This window comes from Diplotaxodon limnothrissa, linkage group LG19 (genome assembly GCF_057381915.1).
Source record: "Diplotaxodon limnothrissa isolate DT_005_m linkage group LG19, D_limnothrissa_male_GT1.1, whole genome shotgun sequence".
Classification (NCBI taxonomy): Eukaryota; Metazoa; Chordata; class Actinopteri; order Cichliformes; family Cichlidae; genus Diplotaxodon; species Diplotaxodon limnothrissa.
In genome coordinates, this window is record NC_140614.1 from 14,990,683 (window position 1) to 15,012,755 (window position 22,073).

The window sequence follows — 22,073 nt, forward strand, 5'->3', positions numbered from 1 at the left end:
ACGTGTTACACAAGTATCCCACATTACACATCAGAAGATCCGCAAAGATGGACCAAAAAATAAAAAAATAAAACAACTCAGCAACCCCAGAAAGACATGAAGACAGAATGTAGTAGGTTACAAAAAAAACAACAAAAAAAAAAAAAAAACAGCAACAATGTGTCACTTTGAGCACCACCAGCTCTGGTGCAGAGCAGCTTCTGGGAGGAATTCTTCCTGTGTGTGCATTAGTATGAAGGACGAGCGCTTGCACAGCACTCGTCAGTGTGCACACATGCAAGCGGTAGCATATACACGTGGGACATGAGTTCCCTTCACTAAGGAGTGCTGCTGTCCCAAAGCTCAGTAGTACAATGTAAATGCCCACATTTCCAAATACAGCTGCTGTTTATGTGGAAGAACGTAAAGGCAAAACACACTCGCCTATCCTAAGAAGACTGTTAACATCATTATTGACTCATTAGTCTCAGCACAAAGAAAGCATTTTGTTTTTCAAGGCAAAACAATTATCAGGCACAAAGCAGCAAAGAGCTGGATCCTGTCCACACTAGTTTACCTGCGCTAATAGATATTCTTCAGTTTGAACCTCGTCACATGACTTAAGAGGAACCCCCCCGTAACAAACAGGAAGACAAACACAGTCCCAGTAATTCTGGTCCTGGTGGGGGGAAAAGACGCTGACTGTATAATGTGTATTATGTTTTAGGGTTAAATTCCCCATTTTTTTTTCTCCAGTAGCAGCACTCAAGTGTGTTTAAATCTCAACATGGCTTTTTAAAATGTTTTTTTCTGAAATGGAAAGTGGTAGTTCTGTCAATGAAAGAAATCATGTTTATAGTTTTGCAACATAAAACTGATTATTATAAAAGTGTTATTCACTTAAAGCGGCGCGTTTAAGCTTTTCCTTTTTTTTGTATATATAAAATCGCTACAGCAGTGGATATTTATAATAATTCTACCCAAAGTTTCAAATAAAAATGTCAGCGAATGCAAACGTCATCTCTGTGAGCCAAAACCTCAGCGTTAGACTGCTCTGAATGTTCAGTTATCAAAAGGATTTTCTACTCCTGGGGCTCGTCTCATTTAGAGAAGATGTCTTTGTTATAATCATCACGAGTGTCGCTCTGAGTGAAGAAACCACGCCCACTTGTTATCAGCAAACACTTAGGGAGGTGTGACCAATCAGAAGAAAGTCAGTTCCAATGAAAGGGTGCTAAAAATGGGTCATTTTCTAACAAATTGAGATGAACTGAGAGGCGGCTCCAAGGCTCAGTATCACATAAATAAAGATTATTTTGAACTGTGAATAATGCAAAGCTACTCTATAAGAGTTTAACAGTAACAATACAGAGAGCAGGTCCTCCTTAAGTAAAATGAAAAAAAAAAACAAAACATGTAATATCATTGCAATCATTTCATTACTGAAAAAAAAGATAAAATCAAATGTTTGAAAGAGTAATTAGTTTTTGATTTCTATTTCAACTTGTGATTTTTACTGAAGCCTTGAACAGGATATTAAACATTTATTCTTTTGAGCCATGCGGCCCATTCAGGAACATTTCCTCACACATACAAACATCACAGATAATCTGTTCTGTTCACTTTGGCACTGTTCTACTGACCCAGAGCTGATCTCAGTGGAGGCAAATAAAATTCTCAAACGCAAAATTATGGCAATACCTTCATCTTACTGCTGAAGACAGATATTTCACTTTACTGGAGAGACATAAAAGACAGTATTTGGGATTTGGGGAAATGCGCTCATCTGCTTTGTTGCTTAAATTCAGATCTATGCTATGCAGCAGGAAAAATATGAAGTGAAAGTTAGCAAACGGTGAGCTTAGCTTTAAGACTTGAGGCTGACTTTGTCCATCTAAACTTCTAAATAATAGCAATAAATGTCAAAATGTTCTTTTTTTTTTTTTTTTAAATGGAAAGCTGTCAGGTAATTAGCTCTAAACTGACAGATTCCCTGTTACATTACTCGAAAAAAACGGAAGGAACTGGCTGTAAGTCATGTCATGTTTGCACGCCAACAGGCTCCTGGTGGTGAAGAATTAGGTCTTGTGGAAATGCATCTAGTGATTTCTACTTATGACAATAACGGCTCCTTTCAAAGGAGTGGAAGAAAGGACCGTTCATTGATAGATGGTAACGATGTTCTCCTTATTAGTCTCCTTACATTTTCGATTTAAGTCAGATTCATGTCATAAGTGAAGAAAAAACAAAAAGATGACGTGCACACTGGATCTGTAATTACAAGCTTAACAAAGGCCAAAACCACAAATACTAAAGACACAACCAAACAAACAAAAAAAATCTTAAAAAAAAAAAGTGATAAAAGACACAGGAAGCAGAGGTGCCATTTTCACTGTTCACAATCTCTGCATGTGTAGTAAGGCAAAATAAAATCTGAGGGTATTTTTAAGCGTTTTGCTTTCGTCTGGGGAGGTTACGAGTTGGCAACATGATGGCAGGGGGCACGTACGCACAAGTTTCTCCTTAAAGAAGACTTGTGATCCATCTTGACCGACCCGCTCTGTATTTTCCGGGGTTGTTCTGGTTCACGCCACTTAAGCAGCAGAGTGATTCATCAGTCGTCAATGTCCTCATACACATCATCATCAAAAGGCCGCGCAGAAGACAGCTGCAGTCTGTGACGGGAGTACTTGAGCTGAAGGAGGTCTCCAACCTCACTGATGACGTCCAGCGCCTGTGGAGACATTTATACAATGAAGAAGAAAAAAAAAATGCTGTCAGTCTGAAGGCCAACATGAAGAGCGAGGACGTTTACAGATGCAGAGACACCAGCCTCGTAAAACCAAATTGTAAACTGGGGCCGAAGCAGGAAAGATCTCTGGTTTGAACTTTTACATTTTTCACTTCTATTACCTGGGTGTTAGAGCAAAGTGATGAGTTCATACAGACACGTCTTCCAAACAGCAGCAAATCGTCATTCTATCTAAAGCCCTACAACTAAGGGGGACATATTCACTCTGAGCGCATGAGCTCTGGTTAATGCAACTGAAGTGCTACAGTTCAAGCTGTTATAGCATAAGGTCGACAATAATTACACAATGTAGGGATGAGTATATATATTGCTGAAATTTTAATGTGGTTTTGCTTTGTTGCATCATGCATGTTTGTTTCATCAGTTTTAACTTTAAGCTTCATCAGTAGATTTCTGCTCACTTGAGGTCAGAGCAACAAGCTGCAGAACAAACAACCTTTTAAAAAGTTTTAAGATTCAATACTGTCAGCTCAAAAGCACATTAATGGATTAATTGGCATAAATCTGGACTCCCGTTTTTATGAATCTACAGTTTCCTTTTTAAAATTAATATTTCTCTCTCAAGATTGCAAATGCTACATTTTGTTCACCAGCTATTTGTTAAATCCCTCAGTCCTGCAGCACACAGCTGCTTTTCTGAAATAGGAAACGAGATTTATTGTCGCACATCTCACACTGGTGACATTAACCAGGAATAATAAAGTAACAGGCTGGAAAAGAAATACAAGAGGAAAAAAAAAAAAAAAAAAAAAAAAAAAAGTGGAGAATTTCCAAAAATTCAGAGTAAAGTTAGATTTCTCCCAGTGCGTCAAAACCTTATACAACGCGTTTTTGTTCTGAAATTAGAGCTGTGGAGTAACATGCATGCGTGGAGTACATTGTTCCCATTACACCAGATGTTTATTCACCAATTCCTGGACTTATGCAAATTTGGATAAGTGACTATTTATGGGGCTTGAGGAGTTTTTCAGTGTTTCAATGTGTGTAGGTTGCCAGTAAAGCAATATATACCTTCTGTTTATGGTAAAGCTTTGTGAGGATGACAGATGGGCTTTGTATCACATCTTAAAGTATAAAAGGAACTGAAATGCTTTATTGCAGTCAAATCACGAGTATCTTTCTGTGTCGTTTCGGCCAAATATTAAGTTGGTTCATCTCCTTAATCAAGTAAGGCTTTTCAGGTAGACTAGAAAAAAAAATAAAATGAAATAAAAAAAAAATATATTTCATGGAAGAATCAATCACTATTCTACCTCTGATGCTTTTAACATTTTGAGCCATCAGATGTCGAAGTAGCTCCTCCAAATCAACACTAGGTGGACAATTTTGTAACCGTCTCCACATTTTCAGATACATTAGTTATAACCTGACATTTAAGGTTGACAGATTATTGCGGTCAGTAGAATGAAATAACGATGGCAATAAAAGGATTTAGGTCGGGATGTAAGTGTGGGTGTGAGAGAGTGAAAAGATAATACTCTGAAAGCTCGCCAGCGGATAAAAGAAACACAAACCAAGATGACACTTCAAAGTGCATGAGAATAATACAGAGAGGAAGACTAACGGAGACAGATTTTACACCATGACAGATAAAAGCACTACGGTACAGTACTCCCACTCCTTGTCTTCAGCTTATTTTGTTCAATTTTTTGAAGTGCACCGAGAATAATAGGAAGATACCATAACCCTGGATATACAAAACTTCCTGGAGACACAGTTTGTATCTGCGCCAACTGAGCTACACACATTAGACAGGAAGCACAGGAGAAAGCTCAACCTCTGTGTGAGAGGATTTACATTAGTGTCAAAATGAGAAAAGAACCGTGGAGGATCTAAGACGGTGGCCCGTAGTGAAGAGCAAACAGGTCTGCAGTGAGCTCATTTCAGCAACGCAGAAGAGCCCTCGCTGTGAAGAGTGGGCGGATTTAGATGTGTTGTAATCAAAGCTGAACTGTCTGCACTTACACAGGCCAACACAAAGAGCAATGTTGAGGTCTACACTCAAAACACAGGGAACAAATAGTACGTTAACCTGCAGAGTGATACAGCTGACACTTTATTTTTATATGGAGCCTCTTCTGGGAGACTTTTCCTGACACTCTCTAAATCCAAGTGAGGCATTCTTGTCCTTTGATGGATTTCTGGCAATGGGATGTCAGACATTAAGCTGCAAGGGACTCGGCATGCTCTAAGTTACTCAAGGCATAGGTAGACATTTGAGGTCAAAAGAGATCATATCAGCGTCCCTCAAATTGCAGACAGTGTTTGCCCCTGTTAGACTGCTCCACTTTATTTAATGCCAACTAGATTTCTCCACTTAGTTTCAAACAGCTCAAAGGTCATTACACTGCTGTGAAACAGGAATGAACAAACTTTAGAGAGTATAACTAAACAAATCAGGCCTGGCTAGTAGCAGCCAGCACCACTCAAATAAGCCTGCCACTGGTAGACTATTAGTAATTGCACCCCTCTCCTCCTTGTGAACTCCTGCCGGCAAATCTAGCTAACAAGCTACATGCTGGAAAAACTTTGACAAAAACCTGATCTGTGTGCAGGCCCAGTAATTAGCCATAACCCCTGTGAAAGTACACTTAGCAAAACACCAGTGAGCTTAGTTCATAGAGGCTCGGGTCTAACAATTCTGAATAATTAGAGGAATTCGGGGAATGTTTTTCACTGAAATGTAATGGCTTCAGCCTGACCGTTCGCCTATGTGGACAGCGAGAAGTGGATACGCAAGACTAGTCAGCATCAATACATCTGCAGCTGTAGGTGCTGCAGTCTTTCTTTAAAGAAAAAAAAAACCTGACAGCTTTTGCATACTAAGTACAAGCTGCAGAATATTACATCCAATTAACTGCCATCATCAGACATCAGAACAGAGCAGAACAGTATTTTTAGTGGTCATTATTTAGCAGGATTTAATGTCACACAGTGGTGTGTAACAGCTTCTTCTTGGTCTTAAAGACCAAAAAAAAAAAAAAAAGAAAGAAATTGTCCCATTTTGAGAAATCATTGTTGACCTTTACCTATGAGTATTACCATAAAAGAATATCATATCTAGAATGTGTTAAATGAGACATGCTGAATACTAAACACGTGTTAAGATATTTTTAAGTGTGTGTTTACCTGGTCGAGCATGTTTTTCGAATGGCCGGCAGAGATGCAGAAGCGTGCTCGCGATTCGATGATGGGTGTAGCAGGGAAGCCCACGACAACCACGCCAATGTTCCTCTTCAGCATCTCCCTGCCAAACGCTCTGGTGGGAGAGACAAAGCTGGCTAGATCAGGTGACCCTGAATCCTCCCTTAGTTATGCTGCTGGGGCATTCCCAGCATTGAGTGTTTCTTCTTCAGTCACCTTTCTCACTCTCTGTGTTAATAGACCTCTCTGCATCGAATCGTACTTGTTATTAATCTCTGTCTCTCTTCCACAGCATGTCTTTTATCCTGTCTTCCTTCTCTCACCCCAACCGGTCGCAGCAGATGGCCCCGCCCCTCCCTGAGCCTGGTTCTGCCGGAGGTTTCTTTCTGTTAAAAGGGAGTTTTTCCTTCTCACCATCGCCAAAGTGCTTGCTCATAGGGGGTCATATGATTGCTGGGTTTTTCCTCTGTACGTATTATTGTAGGGTCTACCATATAACATAAAGCGCCTTGAGGCAACTGTTGTGATTTGGTGCAGTATAAATAAAACTGAATTGAATTAAAAAAACTGAATAGCAAAAATAACCGCAGAGGTTTAATAAAGAGTATGACAGACAAAAAAAGATGGGTAAAGTCTTCTGTGAAAACATGTCTGCAGAAGCTTTACGAAGACAGACAAATTCTTCATTAGAAGAAAAAAGGAATGGTCCCAAACCTGCTTTGGTCCCAGTGTTTTGCTTGATATTTACAGCAGGATTAATTAAAGCTGCAGAGGTACAGTCCTTGTACTGATACTAAAGCATGTGTGCACCTAGACTCAGTTTCTGCAGTCAGTTTAACACCTTGAGCTCTTGTGATGTGACGTTGGGACACTGTCTACTGTCCACTGCTATAACAGAGTTTTTAAACTTGTTACCTTAATAATATTTCAGGGGAAAAACAAAAAACCCAATACTCATCAACAAATGATATAATTGATCACACTGTATTGCTCTAAGGCTCCAATTAAGAGTTCCAGCAATCAGAGCAGTAGTAAACAGCAAAGATGGAGGCTCACCCTATCTTGGCGGGCATGTAGAGCATCAAGGGTACGACGGGAGAGTCGTTGTTGCCGTAGATGATGAAGCCCATTTCTCGAAGCCTCTTGCGGAAATAGACCGTGTTCTCTGCCAGCTGCTGCACACGCTCACTGCCTAAGGATGATGAAGAAATTTGGAGACAGAGTTGATAGGAAGCACGATGGAAGTTAATCACACGGATGTCCTGCGTTCTAAGATCATCTATATCTAATCATCTAGGTTTTGTTTTTTGCAGTGTGATGACAGCCGTTTGCTTTGCAACTTTAACGTGTTAGACACACAAGTCATCACATCCTGATGTGTTAATGGACAATATGTGAATATTCACAGAGCGCTGTGATATCCACTCATCTCTGCTTAGTGTAACTTGTTACTCACACTCACTGGATATAGCAAACTCATTAATGAAGCCTGGCTGCATTTACTGCTTTATCAGTTAAATGTTTTTGTTTTTATTGTTGGTCTGGGTTTGTTAACAAACAAGTTTATTATTTGTTTATAATAACGAGTTTGTTTGGTGTAAATCTGCATTTGCATGATTTAAATTGTGTCATGCTTGTATCATTCATCTTTTATCTACCCATATTTAGTTTCGTCTGGATTTATTTTTTCTTGTGGGTTTTTAATAATTTTTCTTTACATCCACATTTTGTCAGTCACTGGTTGCAACTGATTGCAACTCAATTTTAGAGGTGATTCTCTTACCGAGGGCTGTTTACTCTTTACTAAATTTGACTTTCCTGAAGTGCAAAAAATAAAAATGAGCTCTTAATGATGCTTTCCAAAGATGAAAAAGAAACGTTCTGCACGTCTACATTTGAATCAAACTGTGTACTGTGGACTTTAGATTTTGCTTAGCGACATCTTGAACTGTTCTAGCAAAAGGGTTGAAGTTAGATTAAACAATCCATGTAGAGGAGATAGAATTGCCTCGTCTATAAACACAGATCATCATAAAATATTCCTTAACCTCTTTAATTAAATCAAGTAACCATTATAAAAATAAAAAAAAAATACATACATACATACATATTTATAACTGGACATCCTTCTTCCCCCCCCCCCCCCCCCTTCTACTCCTTTTCTTTATATAACATCTGGTGAAAAAGACCAGAGGCTGGCTCCAGTCCTACAATTCTTAACTTTGCAGTGACACCTGGTGGCCCATCATAACAATTACTGCTGACATAAAATCATCAGAAGTGGAGACGTCACCAAATTATAAACATAATGCAACAAAACAAATAACCAAGGACCTGCACCATTATGCACTATAGTAAATATGCAAGAACAGCCTGAAGTTTGCTGAAACTGGCCGTTTAACTTTTACATTTTTAATCCGAAACTGTTTTGCAGTTTGACGTTGCTGCAGAGTTTAGTTGTTTATCACTCTTTGATCAATCTATAGAGGAAGTTTTCTGACCTCAACATAACATCTTTGTGTGCCTATATACCAATCAGATTCAGATGTGGTCATGGACTGCAGTGCATGTGGAGTGCACTATATGCAAGTGGAAAGTGAGATTTGTCTCAACATCCAACATAATGACTCCTTAAAAGCAAAACATTTTTAAACTTTATCTTGAAATGCAGTTTTCTCACATATAAAAAAGTGAACAATCTGGACTGAGGCTTACCTATTGTTGTGCCATCCTCTCCCATAATGCACTTCATAGAAGTGATGATTTGCTCCACCACAGGAGGAGACATGGAGGTGGCGTAGACCGCACTGTGGGAATGGGAGCGCAGGTATTCGATGAGCTCCTAAACCCAGGAGACACACAGAAGACATAAGCAGATACGCATGAACAGCTGCAGTCTCTCAGTCCCTCACAACGTTGCTTGTTGCTTCCCTCTTTCACGAATATGTGAAAATGTTTTTATTTTATTTTTAGAAGCACCAGATTTACATTAAAAACCTCAACAGTCTGATAAGCACAAAGTGAGAACTGAATTTCGCTTTGCGCTCTCAAACCTGTCAATCTGCCCGTTACATTTTTAGAAGGATATGAAAGTCATTAAAAGCATAATGTGAGCTACATCCTGTAACCTGTTAACACATTCCTAAGTGATTCATGACCAATTTTCTCCGACTCCTTTGTTCTGCTTGAGGGCTTCGGCAGTTCTAAGACGCCACTACATGATGATTTAGACAAAGTGTCTTATCTTGATAACCATCTCGATAAGCAAGCTTTGTTGTCAAGAATGCAACATGCACTGTTGCAATGACTAGCACTCGTGTCTGCAACAAGTGACGCTTAGAGAGTCCATGCATCAGTGCACTCTTGAAAAACTATGAGTTTAAACTGATGTTATGCTAGAAAATGCACTCTTTCCCCCCCCCCTTTTTTTTTCTTCAAAAAATCAAAAAATAAACAAAGAGATAAAGCTCACCCTTTTCCCTGCGATGTATCCACCTGCAGCACCAAAGCTTTTGGTAAAAGTGCCCATCATGACGTCCACGTCACATGGGTCGAGGCCAAAGTAATCCACCACACCTCTTCCTCTTGGACCCAGGGCCCCTATACTGTGGGCTTCATCTAAGTAAAGGTAGGCCCGGTAGCGCTTCTTTAAGGCAATCACTTCTGGCAGGCGCACTATGCTGCCCTCCATGCTGCAGGGAGGAAACCGGCAGAGTGGAAGGTGCATTACATCTCCTGAGGTGTTACAGCTTTGTTTTTCCCAACAAATTCAGCTTTTGCACCAGAAACTATCCACCCAACAGCTGTCAACATAGAATAAACAGCTGAAATGACTTTTGACTCAAATAAAAAAAAGTTAAACTTATTAAAAAACAAAAAAGACAGCAGAAACTGTCTTGCACGTTGCAAATGCTTTTTGTAGCACCCCATCAGACAGAATCAGGTTAGCTAACTAAGCACTGACACATTCTCAGTACAGTTTAAAGTGCTGAACCTGAATAAACCATCAGAGGAAGCTGAACCTGCTCTTGTATTTCTGGTGCAAAGACATACATGCATTAAGCACATGCATCAACAATCATTCTTAATAATCCGCCCAGGGGCTTTGGCCACAGATGGAATTGCTGCTTATGCAATAAAGTTTTTAGGTCTTGCTCAACCTGAAACTAGGAAGGAAAATAAAGGGAATTTTAAAAGTGGGCAACTCCTTTTTTTCTACTGCATAAGGCCAAAGACAATTTCAGCACAGTTGCAAAAATTGTATAAATTCAGCGCTGAGACTTTCTCCTACCAAAGACAAGATTTAAATGTACTCCCAATAGATTAAATAAGCACATCTAACAGACTTAAACGTTCTAAATATTTATTTTCCCCATGAAGTCATGTATGACATATACAGGAAATCAAAGCAGTACCTGTAAATGCCTTCAACCACTATTAGGATCTTCTTCCATGGTCTGCGAGTCCTGGGTTGGCCATGAACGATGGCTTCTCTCAACAGTTTTTCAAGGCTCTGCATATCTGACAGGAAAAAACAAAAATTTGAAGTGTTAACATTCAAAATGAAAGCTGTGTTTTTAGCAGTGGTCTTCCTTTGTATTCTACATCAAAATGCTTTCTCTTTTCCACTGACGTTGTTTTAAAGCTGGCAAACATTAGATCAGACAATCAAACTAATAAAAAGCGCTATAATTACAGACCTTGAGAAGCAATGGAAGTTTTACGACATGGCTAATGCATGGGAATAAATGCAAATAGGAAGCAGATGGATAAGAACAAATAGGAGACTCACTGTTGTGTTTAAAGACTCTGATGGTGGACCCAGATAGTCTGGCTCCCAGGACCAGAGAGGCATGGTTCAGCTCATCACTCAGGATTAGACAACCCTGCAGAAGATTAATTAGCATTAATATTTCACACATATAGGATTTGTTGCACACAATAGCAGATGGACTGCTACGTTTTTTTAGTCAACATTGTTTTTATTGGCTGGTGAGAGGCTGGAGAATCCTTTTTTTTACAATTATATAGAACAACCTCTGCTGAGAGAATTACACTGAGAATGCAGCTTGCTTTGTAGAACTGCATTGTTTCATACCTCACTGCTCTGAGTCTAACCCTACACCTTTATACCAGCAGGTCTGAATCATTTTATTAGAGCAGAAGTCTTTAGCAGTCTCACCACTGTTGGCTTTCACTTCCTTAGTTTGCTCCTTTTTCACTTTAACACACACAACCAGCCAGTCACCAGCAAGTGTTTCTTCCTGATATAAGATAAGGTGCTTGGTGTAACTGGTGACCTACAATAGCGTACTATTAAGTAAACATACTTAGAAAAGACCCATGAACATCCAGGATATCTTGCTAAAAATAAGCTCATCCTTGTCCCCTGTGTCACTTGGGGTCTTACCTTGCCAACGAGTGCTGGTATGTTCATTGAGTTAGTTGCAAATCCCATGCCGAACGCCATGGCTGATTCCACACCCAGGAACCTAGCCACCTGTTTCTCCATCTCCTCGTGTCTGTCCAGGTTACCTGAGGAACAAAAAATAAATAAATACATGAATTAAAAGAAAAAAAACCCACAAAAAACATGGGAGCTTAAAATAAACGGATACCACTGAACACCTTGAAGTTCTAAAACTGACATCGATTTTTTTAGTATTATTCATTTACTTGCTTCTCCTGGGAGATGATACCACAGAAGATCAATAAAATAAGCATAAAGACTGGAAATGGAGGGAAACAGCTACCCCAGCTTTGTTCAGGTTAAATAAAACAAGAGAACTCAAGGATCCACTGCCAAAGCCAATTCCCTATTTCACGGTTAAGATGGTGAGACAGATACAGTGAGGCAAAAAAGTATTTAGTCAGCCACCGATTGTGCAAGTTCCCCCACTTAAAATGATGACCGAGGTCAGTAATTTGCACCAGAGGTACACTTCAACTGTGAGAGACAGAATGTGAAAAAAAATCCATGAATCCACATGGTAGGATTTGTAAAGAATTTATTCGTAAATCAGGGTGGAAAATAAGTATTTGGTCAATAACAAAAATACAACTCAATACTTTGTAACATAACCTTTGTTGGCAATAACAGAGGTCAAACGTTTACTATAGGTCTTTACCAGGTTTGCACACACAGTAGCTGGTATTTTGGCCCATTCCTCCATGCAGATCTTCTCGAGAGCAGTGATGTTTTGGGGCTGTCGCCGAGCAACACGGACTTTCAACTCCCGCCACAGATTTTCTATGGGGTTGAGGTCTGGAGACTGGCTAGGCCACTCCAGGACTTTCAAATGCTTCTTACAGAGCCACTCCTTTGTTGCCCGGGCGGTGTGTTTTGGATCATTGTCATGTTGGAAGACCCAGCCTCGTTTCATCTTCAAAGTTCTCACTGATGGAAGGAGGTTTTGGCTCAAAATCTCACGATACATGGCCCCATTCATTCTGTCCTTAACACGGATCAGTCGTCCTGTCCCCTTGGCAGAAAAACAGCCCCATAGCATGATGTTTCCACCCCCATGCTTCACAGTAGGTATGGTGTTCTTGGGATGCAACTCAGTATTCTTCTTCCTCCAAACACGACGAGTTGAGTTTATACCAAAAAGTTCTACTTTGGTTTCATCTGACCACATGACATTCTCCCAATCCTCTGCTGTATCATCCATGTGCTCTCTGGCAAACTTCAGACGGGCCTGGACATGCACTGGCTTCAGCAGCGGAACACGTCTGGCACTGCGGGATTTGATTCCCTGCCGTTGTAGTGTGTTACTGATGGTGACCTTTGTTACTTTGGTCCCAGCTCTCTGCAGGTCATTCACCAGGTCCCCCCGTGTGGTTCTGGGATCTTTGCTCACCGTTCTCATGATCATTTTGACCCCACGGGATGAGATCTTGCGTGGAGCCCCAGATCGAGGGAGATTATCAGTGGTCTTGTATGTCTTCCATCTTCTGATGATTGCTCCCACAGTTGATTTTTTCACACCAAGCTGCTTGCCTATTGTAGATTCACTCTTCCCAGTCTGGTGCAGGTCTACAATACTTTTCCTGGTGTCCTTCGAAAGCTCTTTGGTCTTGGCCATGGCGGAGTTTGGAGTCTGACTGTTTGAGGCTGTGGACAGGTGTCTTTTATACAGATGATGAGTTCAAACAGGTGCCATTCATACAGGTAACGAGTGGGGGACAGAAAAGCTTCTTACAGAAGACGTTACAGGTCTGTGAGAGCCAGAGATTTTCCTTGTTTGAGGTGACCAAATACTTATTTTCCACCCTAATTTACGAATAAATTCTTTACAAATCCTACCATGTGGATTCATGGATTTTTTTTTTCACATTCTGTCTCTCATAGTTGAAGTGTACCTCTGGTGCAAATTACTGACCTCGGTCATCATTTTAAGTGGGGGAACTTGCACAATCGGTGGCTGACTAAATACTTTTTTGCCCCACTGTATTCACCAAGTAGAACAGCTTCCTCCTTTGCCCATGCTTCTCCTCTCCACCAAGTTTAATCACTTTCACCTTGAGATTTCTTGCATAATCGTGCTGACTGACAAACTGCACTGATCGCATTCTGCTCCAATAAATTTGCGCTTCTGTCTGGGGAGTTAAAAAAGGAACCTGTCGATACTCAGATACTTAAAGTTCACATGATATATCTTGTTTGTCCAGATCATATAACATCCAAGTGTAAAGACATCAAGTTGTGGATTTCATTATGATACATGTAGTATTTCCCACATAGAGGCACAGACTTCTTCGCATCCTGTGAGGTTATCAAAACTTTAAATATTGTCTCTTTGCTTTTGTATGAATTAAACAATCAGGATACAACATGTTTGCAACATTAACCAGTAACTGTTATATTTTGTGTTTCGCTCCATTTCCAGTATTCGTACAAATCCAAGATCCAAGCTCTACTTAAGTGGTCAATTATGACTAAATATTTTTCAACAAACAACATAATATGTTGGACATAAACTCCTATAGTGTACATAAGCATTACAGCCATCTACACTCACCAGCCACTTTATTAGGGACGTGTTCAACTATATTAAATCAGTTATTTAAATGGCAACGATAACACATTTAGGCCTGTAAACATAGTCAAGATAAAATGAGCATTAGAAAGGGGAAGAAAGGTGAGTTCAGTGACTTTTAATGTGGCATGGTGCCCGATGCATTTCAGAACCTGCTAATCTACTGGGATTTTCCCACACAAGAGAAAAGATCCAGTGAGAGCAGCAGTTCACTGGTTCAAGCTGATAAGAAGGCAACAGTAACTCAAATAACTACTCGTTACAACCAAGGGAGAGATTTGCATCATAGATGTGTTTGGATGTTTCCAGCATGTTGCTGAATCTCTGCCAAGAAGAATTAAAACCTTTCTTAAGGTTAAAGGTGCTCCAACACCAGACTAATGCCTAAAATGTACTTTACAAAGTGGTCAGTGAGACTTATTTGAAAGCATTTGTAAAGACAGAAAAGTCACGGTAATTTGCAATTGGCTCAAACACCGCGCACAGATGATCATCATACTAGTTCCCACAGCTTTACTAAACTAACTGGTTTATGACATTTTGTTTACCGAGGTGAATTCAGCTGTGCTCAGTCTTGCCATTTAAGACCCAGCAGTGATAGCAAAGGTAGCGGGTGTGTCTGTGTTTTGCCATGTGTTTGTACCAATCTCCTGCCTCGTGCTCGCAACTCCAACACCGTACTTCATAGTGACTTCAGCTGCGGAGTCAGCACATGGACCTGTATTCTCAGCGAAGCCGAGGTAATTATACGAGCCCAGGTTAATCACATCCTGCACTACCCGACCCGTGTATCTGCAAGAGAGGGCGAGAGGAGAAGATAAACAGACACAGGAAACAATCAATGAGAAGAAACTAATGATTTGGGAAACAGATTGGTATAATTAATAGTAATGATTGGTAGAAGTAATTAAAAACTAGACTGAGAGGTTTGATAGCATCAGCGTGCTCTTTTTTGTTTTTCCAATATTTCTGGTGTCTGTCTCTCCCACATCTTCTCACTTGTGTGTTTTGTTTGACTTCACGAACATTATAGATCTTAAGTTGGACCGATTTTAATATGAGATGAACGCTACATGGCTGTTCATTCTGGGGTTATCACCTTCATAATATAAAGAGTGCGAATATATATATATATATATATAATGTACAAAACTGCTACATATACAATTCTGTACTAAAGTCTTAGAGCCATTCAACATGTTTTTATATTTTGCAGCCAAGAACCAGAATGACGTGCAATTTTTAAAGTTGTCTTGAGGAACAATTGTCCAGGCTTCCTGAAAGTCTTTCAATGGTTTTTATTTCCAGTCCAGTCTTTGTACCTGAACATTTTCAGACACATGCCTTCTTTGTTAAGCCACTTAACACTGAAATATAAACACTTAAGCATAAAAAAAGGCACCTAACTCGCTGGATGAGCCAGTGTTGTGTCTCCACAAACAGACAACTTGGCAAAGAGCCAACTTTAAACTATTAAACTGTAGCTTTGTTATTAGCACCGTGCTGCAAAACCACAGAATTTGTTCACATTTCTTTAGTTAAATCTACAAAAAGCTCAAAGGTAACACAGTCTGACAAGCAAAAAAAAAAATAGCATTTTTATTTCTTTTTGCATCAACAGGATGATTTCCAAAGCACACCACGAGACAAATTAAAAACGCAATCCAACCTTCCCTGTCCACCTTAACTGTTCATGTGCATGAAACCAAACCCTGCTTAAGGATTAGTGATCAATGGACTCTAAACAACAAGCTTCTGGTCTTATCTTGTCTTATGTTTATATTGTCTGAGTACACATGTTCTGTCTGTTCATAGAATTTACATACGGTACTATACACAGAGGTAAACAAGGTGAGAATCCTACCTGCTCTATGCAATATAATGCTGTAATAAATGTGTTCAAGATTTCTCTACTTTTATTAGGATCTAGAGAAATAAACTTTATTAGGAACAACTCTACACCTTCTGAGTCACTTATCCAATCAGCTAAAACAGGATTTTCACCACAACAGCCTTTAGTGTGAAACAAAAGTAACAAACCTCCAGTGAACAGCTTCTTTTATTACTTTGTGCTCAAAAAAAGAGAAATTCAACAGAAAGCTCAGGCTGGAGTGGGCACAGACTCTGTCAAAAGAGGACAGTTCAAAAGGAAAAGCAACCTGGTCTTATAAATCTTGAATTCTGTTCCAAATTAATGCACCAAGTCACAAACCAAAACTCCTATTATAGTCATACAGTCGTATCATATCAGGGGATATTGGGGATGTGTATTAATATTAATGTCCAGGTGAAAAATTTCTATGAAAACCACGTCAATCTCAAAGGCAGGTTTCCAGCATCTTTTGAATTCCACAACTCAATTAAGGTAGTTTTGTGTCTATTATGCAAACACATTAAGCAAATGTCTCCTGATATCTGGCTGATTTATCAGTCTAGTGCTATTGTACTGTACATTAGTCTTCGTGTTTTATTTAATCAGGGGTAATGGAAAGGCCTGCCGGAGCTTTTAAAAAGCCGTGTCCAGTGAGAGACGTCTGGAACCTGGCCAACTTTGTGTGATGTTGGTAACATAGCAGTTATAAAGCATACTTCCCATTGCTATTGTGTGCCTGAAATCCTTAAGGTTAGCTTAATGATAACAATATTTGCGCTCTTGAATGAAAGCTACATTAATCTCACTCAAAAGTCCAGTTGTAGTCGTAGGTGGCTCGTTCCATCAGATCCATCTTGGCTCCCGGGACGCTGCATATAGGCCTGTTCCAGTTGTCTCTTATCCGCATATAGAGGTTTCTGGTGTAAAAGTTCTCGAAATCCTGGTAGAGCGGTACAAAATCCTACACATGGATGAAAAGGTAGATAATAAAGGAAAGTAAAAAGCAGCACAACATATAGGAATTTTCTCCTACATCACTGGTATTTCCTGTAACGATATCTAGATCTTCACAGTTTCAAGTTTCTTCAAAAGCTCACAAGGAAAGAATTTAATCTCATCCAGTTTAAGCATTACAACAACATTTAAAAGAACACACATGATCAAGGGAGCTGATATTCCTTGTTTCATGGAGGAAAACATCCGTCCGATATCGTCGGGCCCATTTAATGATTTCCCCACGAAAGGCTTCCTTTCCTTGACATAACTAAATTCTGAGAACAATGGGCTTTACTTTCACACATTACATAAGATGTTGGAAACAAAAGTGAGTGACACAGAAGACATTCTAAACATGTTCCACCTCTAACAAAAATGCAATCTTAAGCATGCACACTTTGGATTAAAGGCAACAAAGAATATTTCTATGTAAAGTTCCCCATAGCTGGACATAATTACAGCTGACAGGTTCATTTCAAACAACTGATGCTTGCTTTCTTTAAAAAACACCAAGCTTCAAGCAATGCTGATTAAAATGTTTGCAATATGACAACCTACATTGCAGATTCTAGTGATTGGGATGGATGCTTGCTTTGTAGTGTGCAAATATCACATTGGCTTACTTTGATTAATGAAACTACAAAAGGTTCCCCCCCCCTTTTTGTTATCACTACTGTTCCCGCACAAACACTGCAACAATTTGGTCACCAGGCAACATGTAATTAGAGCTCAGTCTCCCAGATAAGAACCATTCAACACCTGAAATGCGAGATGAATCCCTGCCAGAAGCAATCATAACGCTACAGCTACTGCGTTTAGGTAAAGGGCAGCCAAGTTTCTCAACTGCTGCCTTTATCTGGAATTTCTTAGCATGAGCCCTAACTTTGATTACCACCTTTTAGATCAATTGATTTTGTGTTCCTGCAAATTTACTGTTGCATTTGTTTTTCATCCTACCTTTTGCTCCTCTTTCTCTCTGGCGATGTGGCACCTTTCAATCTTCCAGTGACGAAGGAAGTCACGGAGGTAGCCAAAGATGGTCAGGATGCCGTAGCCCATGTATGTGAGCACTGCCACCATCATGGGGGTCTCTTCAAAGTACTCGATGAAGGGCCGGCTGTACAGCCTGCTGTTGTATGACGCTGCATAGACCTATGTAAATCAGAAAATGTACAGAAGCAAGTGGTTTAATTATTTTAATGAAAGACATGAAATAATATCTGCCATGCAAACTAGGAATCACAAAATAACTTAAAACAATCCAAACAATACAATCACAACAATTTTACAACACTAAATGAACTTCAAGACTCATGAAACATTATCATCTGCATTGCTGAACAGAGAAAAGTGGTAAAGAAGTACAAAAAAAAATGCTGAAATTTTGGTTAAATTATTCCCTTTTTAAATAAAATATATACAAGTTTGGCATAATGATGATTGTGTTGCAAGTGGCAGCAATGTGACTTATCAATATGTAGTACTAGCATGTTTCACATCACGCTGTGTTACTATTTGTGTGTAATTGGAGCCAATGCAAAAAACAAACAAACAATAAAGTAGTTTATTGTCAGTAAATGTTACAGGACGTTTCTTAAGTCCAAGCTATAGAACAAGGCTCACACTGCAGCCCACAGTGCATCCACGGCTTCCATGGTTTACATTTGGTCATACAAGTTATGCAATGAAACGTGACAACTGATTCAAAACTTTGCTGAATAAAAATAACCAATTTAATCTGTTATAATAATCTTGTGGCAAAAGGCATCTTTCAATGTGTATGGGTGCTTAAGAAGCTGTGAAGAATTGTGTTTATACTTGAATCTGTCACATTCAAACAGCACATTTAAAAAATAACAACTTTAAATGTAAGTGGGAGCATGTGCTCAGAGGTGAGTCAAGCAGGAAAAAGAGCTTAAAACGCTTCAGTTTTCAAGAGGAGTTCATACAAGCAAAGCGCAGGTACCGTATACACTACACTTTGTAATTATAGTACAAAGAAAGGTCGCTTCACTTTTAACACTCCATAATATTGAATGCAGCCTTTTCTGTCACTCACGTAGCAGGTTGCTCTCATTGCATGTTTATAATGTGTTGAGATATCATCTCTTTTTGTTCACTGTGATGTGCTGTGATCTGAGCTTGAAGCCTCCGCCCTGTGTTTCAAAGTCGTAAAATCAAAAAAAACTGAGCAGCTCTGACAGCAGTGAGTCCCTATTTCAGTTTGATTGGTTATTTCTGCAATAAGCCCTGCTTCTCTAAGCTACCATGGTGGAAGAGCTTCTCACGGATAAGATATCAGTCTGCATTAATATGGAGAATTACCACTGAATTATTTCAGAGTTAGGTTTGCCTGTCATATTGGCTCATCTTTCCCTGCCATGTCACTGTAATTTTACCTTTGAAAGTCTTTAACTCAGCTCTGCACAGTGTTGTTCATTGTGAATGGTGTTTGTATAGATGCTGGTAAACAGACTTATATTTTTGACAGTTAGTATACGAGACCAGCGTTGCTAGCTTGCAGGGTGTCTACCTGATGATACTCTGAAAGCCAAAGTGCCAGTAAAAAACAAAGTGAAAAGAAATGAGGAAATCAAACTGCAACAATATGTTTGACAAATCTGCTGATCTAGCTGAAATTAACCTGGGAGTGCTCTGATAATTGAAACATATTTTGAGTAGAGATGTACCGATTTATCCACCTTCTTGACTGAAATTAGCTCGCTAGTATCTTAATAATGGCAGTGGCTGATATTTTGTGCTGTGTAACATCAAAGAGCTGAAAATTAAAACAAACAAAAAAAAATACACAAACTTGATTTGCTGCTCTTCAAATATAGTCGTCTTTGTCATATCTGGTGCTAAACTACATTTTATTCAATTTCTTCACCATTTTCCAATTTATATGAAACCTTTGAGTGAAAAATATCCTTTGATTACTTAAAAATAAAAAAAGTCAGTAGCTGAAGCCATACTACGCAGGATTATGTTACAGTGATACCCAACCGCTGCTACCTGTATTTATGCAAACCTAGCCTAAAAAGAGATTCACAACATTTCCTAACTAAGACTTTAAAAGGAATAAACTTCCATGTCATTGTGCATACAATATACTTCGCCTCTTCCTTTGTCTTATTTACGAAAAAGTGGTTTAACTTTTGTTTTTATTGGCTGACATTTAGATGGTTCACTTAGAGGTACTTATTTAAAGCCAGACTGTATGAAAAAGGAAGATAAGACCAAACTATTACGTTCTGGTTCAGCTCTGTACTCAGGGAAGTAAACAGGGAGAGCGATGATTTGACTGCCAAATAAGGGAGGAGAAGGTTGTGTTGATAAACTTGAACAGATAGAATTCACTTTCTAATGTTTTTTCTTCTACATCTTGATAAGTAATTGGATAGACAATGAAACCTAATGGGCACTGTGCAGTTCACTTCACTATCGCGCTCATGGCTATTAGGGCATTGCATGTGACCGGTCATGCCTTTCCCTCAAATTCCTTACAGAATAGCAATGCTGACATCTGCATGAACCCTAATCAGCTGAGGTTTAGTCAGCAGGCACTCAGTTTCTTAGCCTGAAAAGCAAGTGTGGCAGAAACCCTCTGTGCAATTTGTACCAAATTCTTTAGTGACTAGAATAATCAGATAATAAACAGCAACGTGCTTCACGTTATTTTACTTAAGAACCACACGCTGGAGAAAACTGGGATTACTTTCCTCTCAAGAAATATTAATCTGACTCAAACAACAGGGGAAAAAATTCTCTGTATTTTCAATGCCAGTGTGTGTAGCAGCACCTAATCAGTCAGAGGAGGCCCATTAATTGGGCCAGCTACAGAAGATGCACCCAAGGGTGGAAATTTCATTAGCCTATTTGGGAAGAGCTGTTTTGCAGCATGCACTCAAGTCTCAGCGGACAGCTTGAAGTGAACAGGTGCACTGGTTCAGTGTCTCCCTAATCACTAACTCATCACAGTTTCAGTGTGGATTGCAAATGAAAGCCAACCGCCTCATGAAAGAGAAATGTTTCCAGACTTTTACTGCCAAACAAGTGAGAGAAAAGTACAGCCAAGATGAACAGAGCCAAAGAACGAGATTTAAAACTAAAACAGAAAGAAAAAGCTGACATATTGCACGAAATAAACACAACAATCTCCCTAAAGAACAATCAACTGAGTGGATGAGTTTGAGATTTGTTTCAAAATTGTCTGGAGTTATTCCATTCCCAGTTTGAGCCTCTGATCAAAGTCACAAACCTGGACTCCTCTTAAAATGGGTTGGAGAGCATCAAGGAGCCATTCAAAGTTTAGACTTTGATTTAAAAAATAAAAATATTATAATGGGGAATTAAAACGCTGCTGTAAGTCATTGAGAAAAAACGAGGTATCTAACCTGACAAATAAGCTGAAACTTTTTAAAGTGGACTTTTAAAAAAAAATGGAGCTCGGCGTTTACTTTGTACAGGAGCCGGGAAACATCAGAACTCGATGACAGCATGCTGTGAGACTGCTGTCAGCAGCAGGACTCGGTCAGCTGTCCTACCCGAACACCACAGGACTTTATCATAATAACGGGAATTTAACAGCATCCTTCGGTGTCACGAGTCCACAGAGTGGATGCTTTCCCCGGCTTCACCAACCCATCCGACCCGTCCCATCCCGGGCCTCACCTCCTCCTCGGCGGTGTGGCAGCGGTTCTTGGGCGGCCTCTCATGGCAGGGGCGGGGGTAGAGGCTCTTTGCCAAACCGTTTCTCTCCGGCTTCAGCCCGTTCTTCACCCGCCGACACACTTCGTCGTCGGCTGCTTTGGTCTCGGGGCTTTCGGTCATTGCTGGGCAGGAATGGTGGAGCTGCCACAGTAACTTGCATGTAGGAACACGGAGCCTGCCCGCGGTGCAAAGCGGTGACAGTATCCGAGCAGTGAACGTTTACAAGCACACGCACTACAAACTCCCTGACACGCTCACATCCACGAACAGCAATCACACGCACAGCCCACTCCCTGTGTAACCTGAAAATCTAGATACTCAATACCGGAAAACAACGCCCCGTAAACCAACGTAAACCGAAGCCTGTCCTGGTGGGGGCGGGGCCATAATGTCTACAGAGAGGCGTGGCTTAAATTATGTACATTTGATTACAACTCATTACAGATGTTTTTGATGTCATTTAAAATAAATAAATAAATAAAATATTACAAATTAGTCATAAGTACATGAGGTTCAG

The 22,073-nt window shown here is 39.8% G+C and overlaps 2 protein-coding genes across 2 annotated transcripts in view; one reads left to right on the top strand and one right to left on the bottom strand.

Annotated features, from left to right (window-relative positions):
* LOC146611922 (semaphorin-4E-like) overlaps positions 1-22,073 on the top strand; it is a 66,185-nt gene that overhangs the window by 34,601 nt on the left and 9,511 nt on the right. The gene's annotated exons all lie outside the window — the stretch shown is intronic.
* On the bottom strand, positions 2,381-21,806 carry LOC146611926 (serine palmitoyltransferase 2-like). Its single transcript, XM_085343414.1, has 12 exons — positions 21,518-21,806; positions 17,801-17,995; positions 16,654-16,808; positions 14,618-14,766; positions 11,346-11,470; positions 10,728-10,821; positions 10,351-10,456; positions 9,408-9,627; positions 8,651-8,777; positions 6,992-7,127; positions 5,921-6,050; positions 2,381-2,713 (listed from the first exon to the last, which is right to left on the bottom strand). Exons 1-12 carry the CDS (start codon positions 21,674-21,676, stop codon positions 2,594-2,596), a joined length of 1,716 nt encoding a protein of 571 aa, XP_085199540.1. The 5' UTR covers positions 21,677-21,806; the 3' UTR covers positions 2,381-2,593.

Coding starts and splice junctions, on each gene's coding strand:
- LOC146611926 (XM_085343414.1), bottom strand. CDS start 21,676: ATGACCGAAAGCCCCGAGACCAAAGCAGCCGACGACGAAGTGTGTCGG. Junction 14,767..16,653: donor GACTACAACTGGACTTTTGA/GTGAGATTAATG, acceptor CCTCTCTTGCAG/ATACACGGGTCGGGTAGTGC. Junction 8,778..9,407: donor GATACATCGCAGGGAAAAGG/GTGAGCTTTATC, acceptor TCCTGGGTTTAG/GAGCTCATCGAATACCTGCG.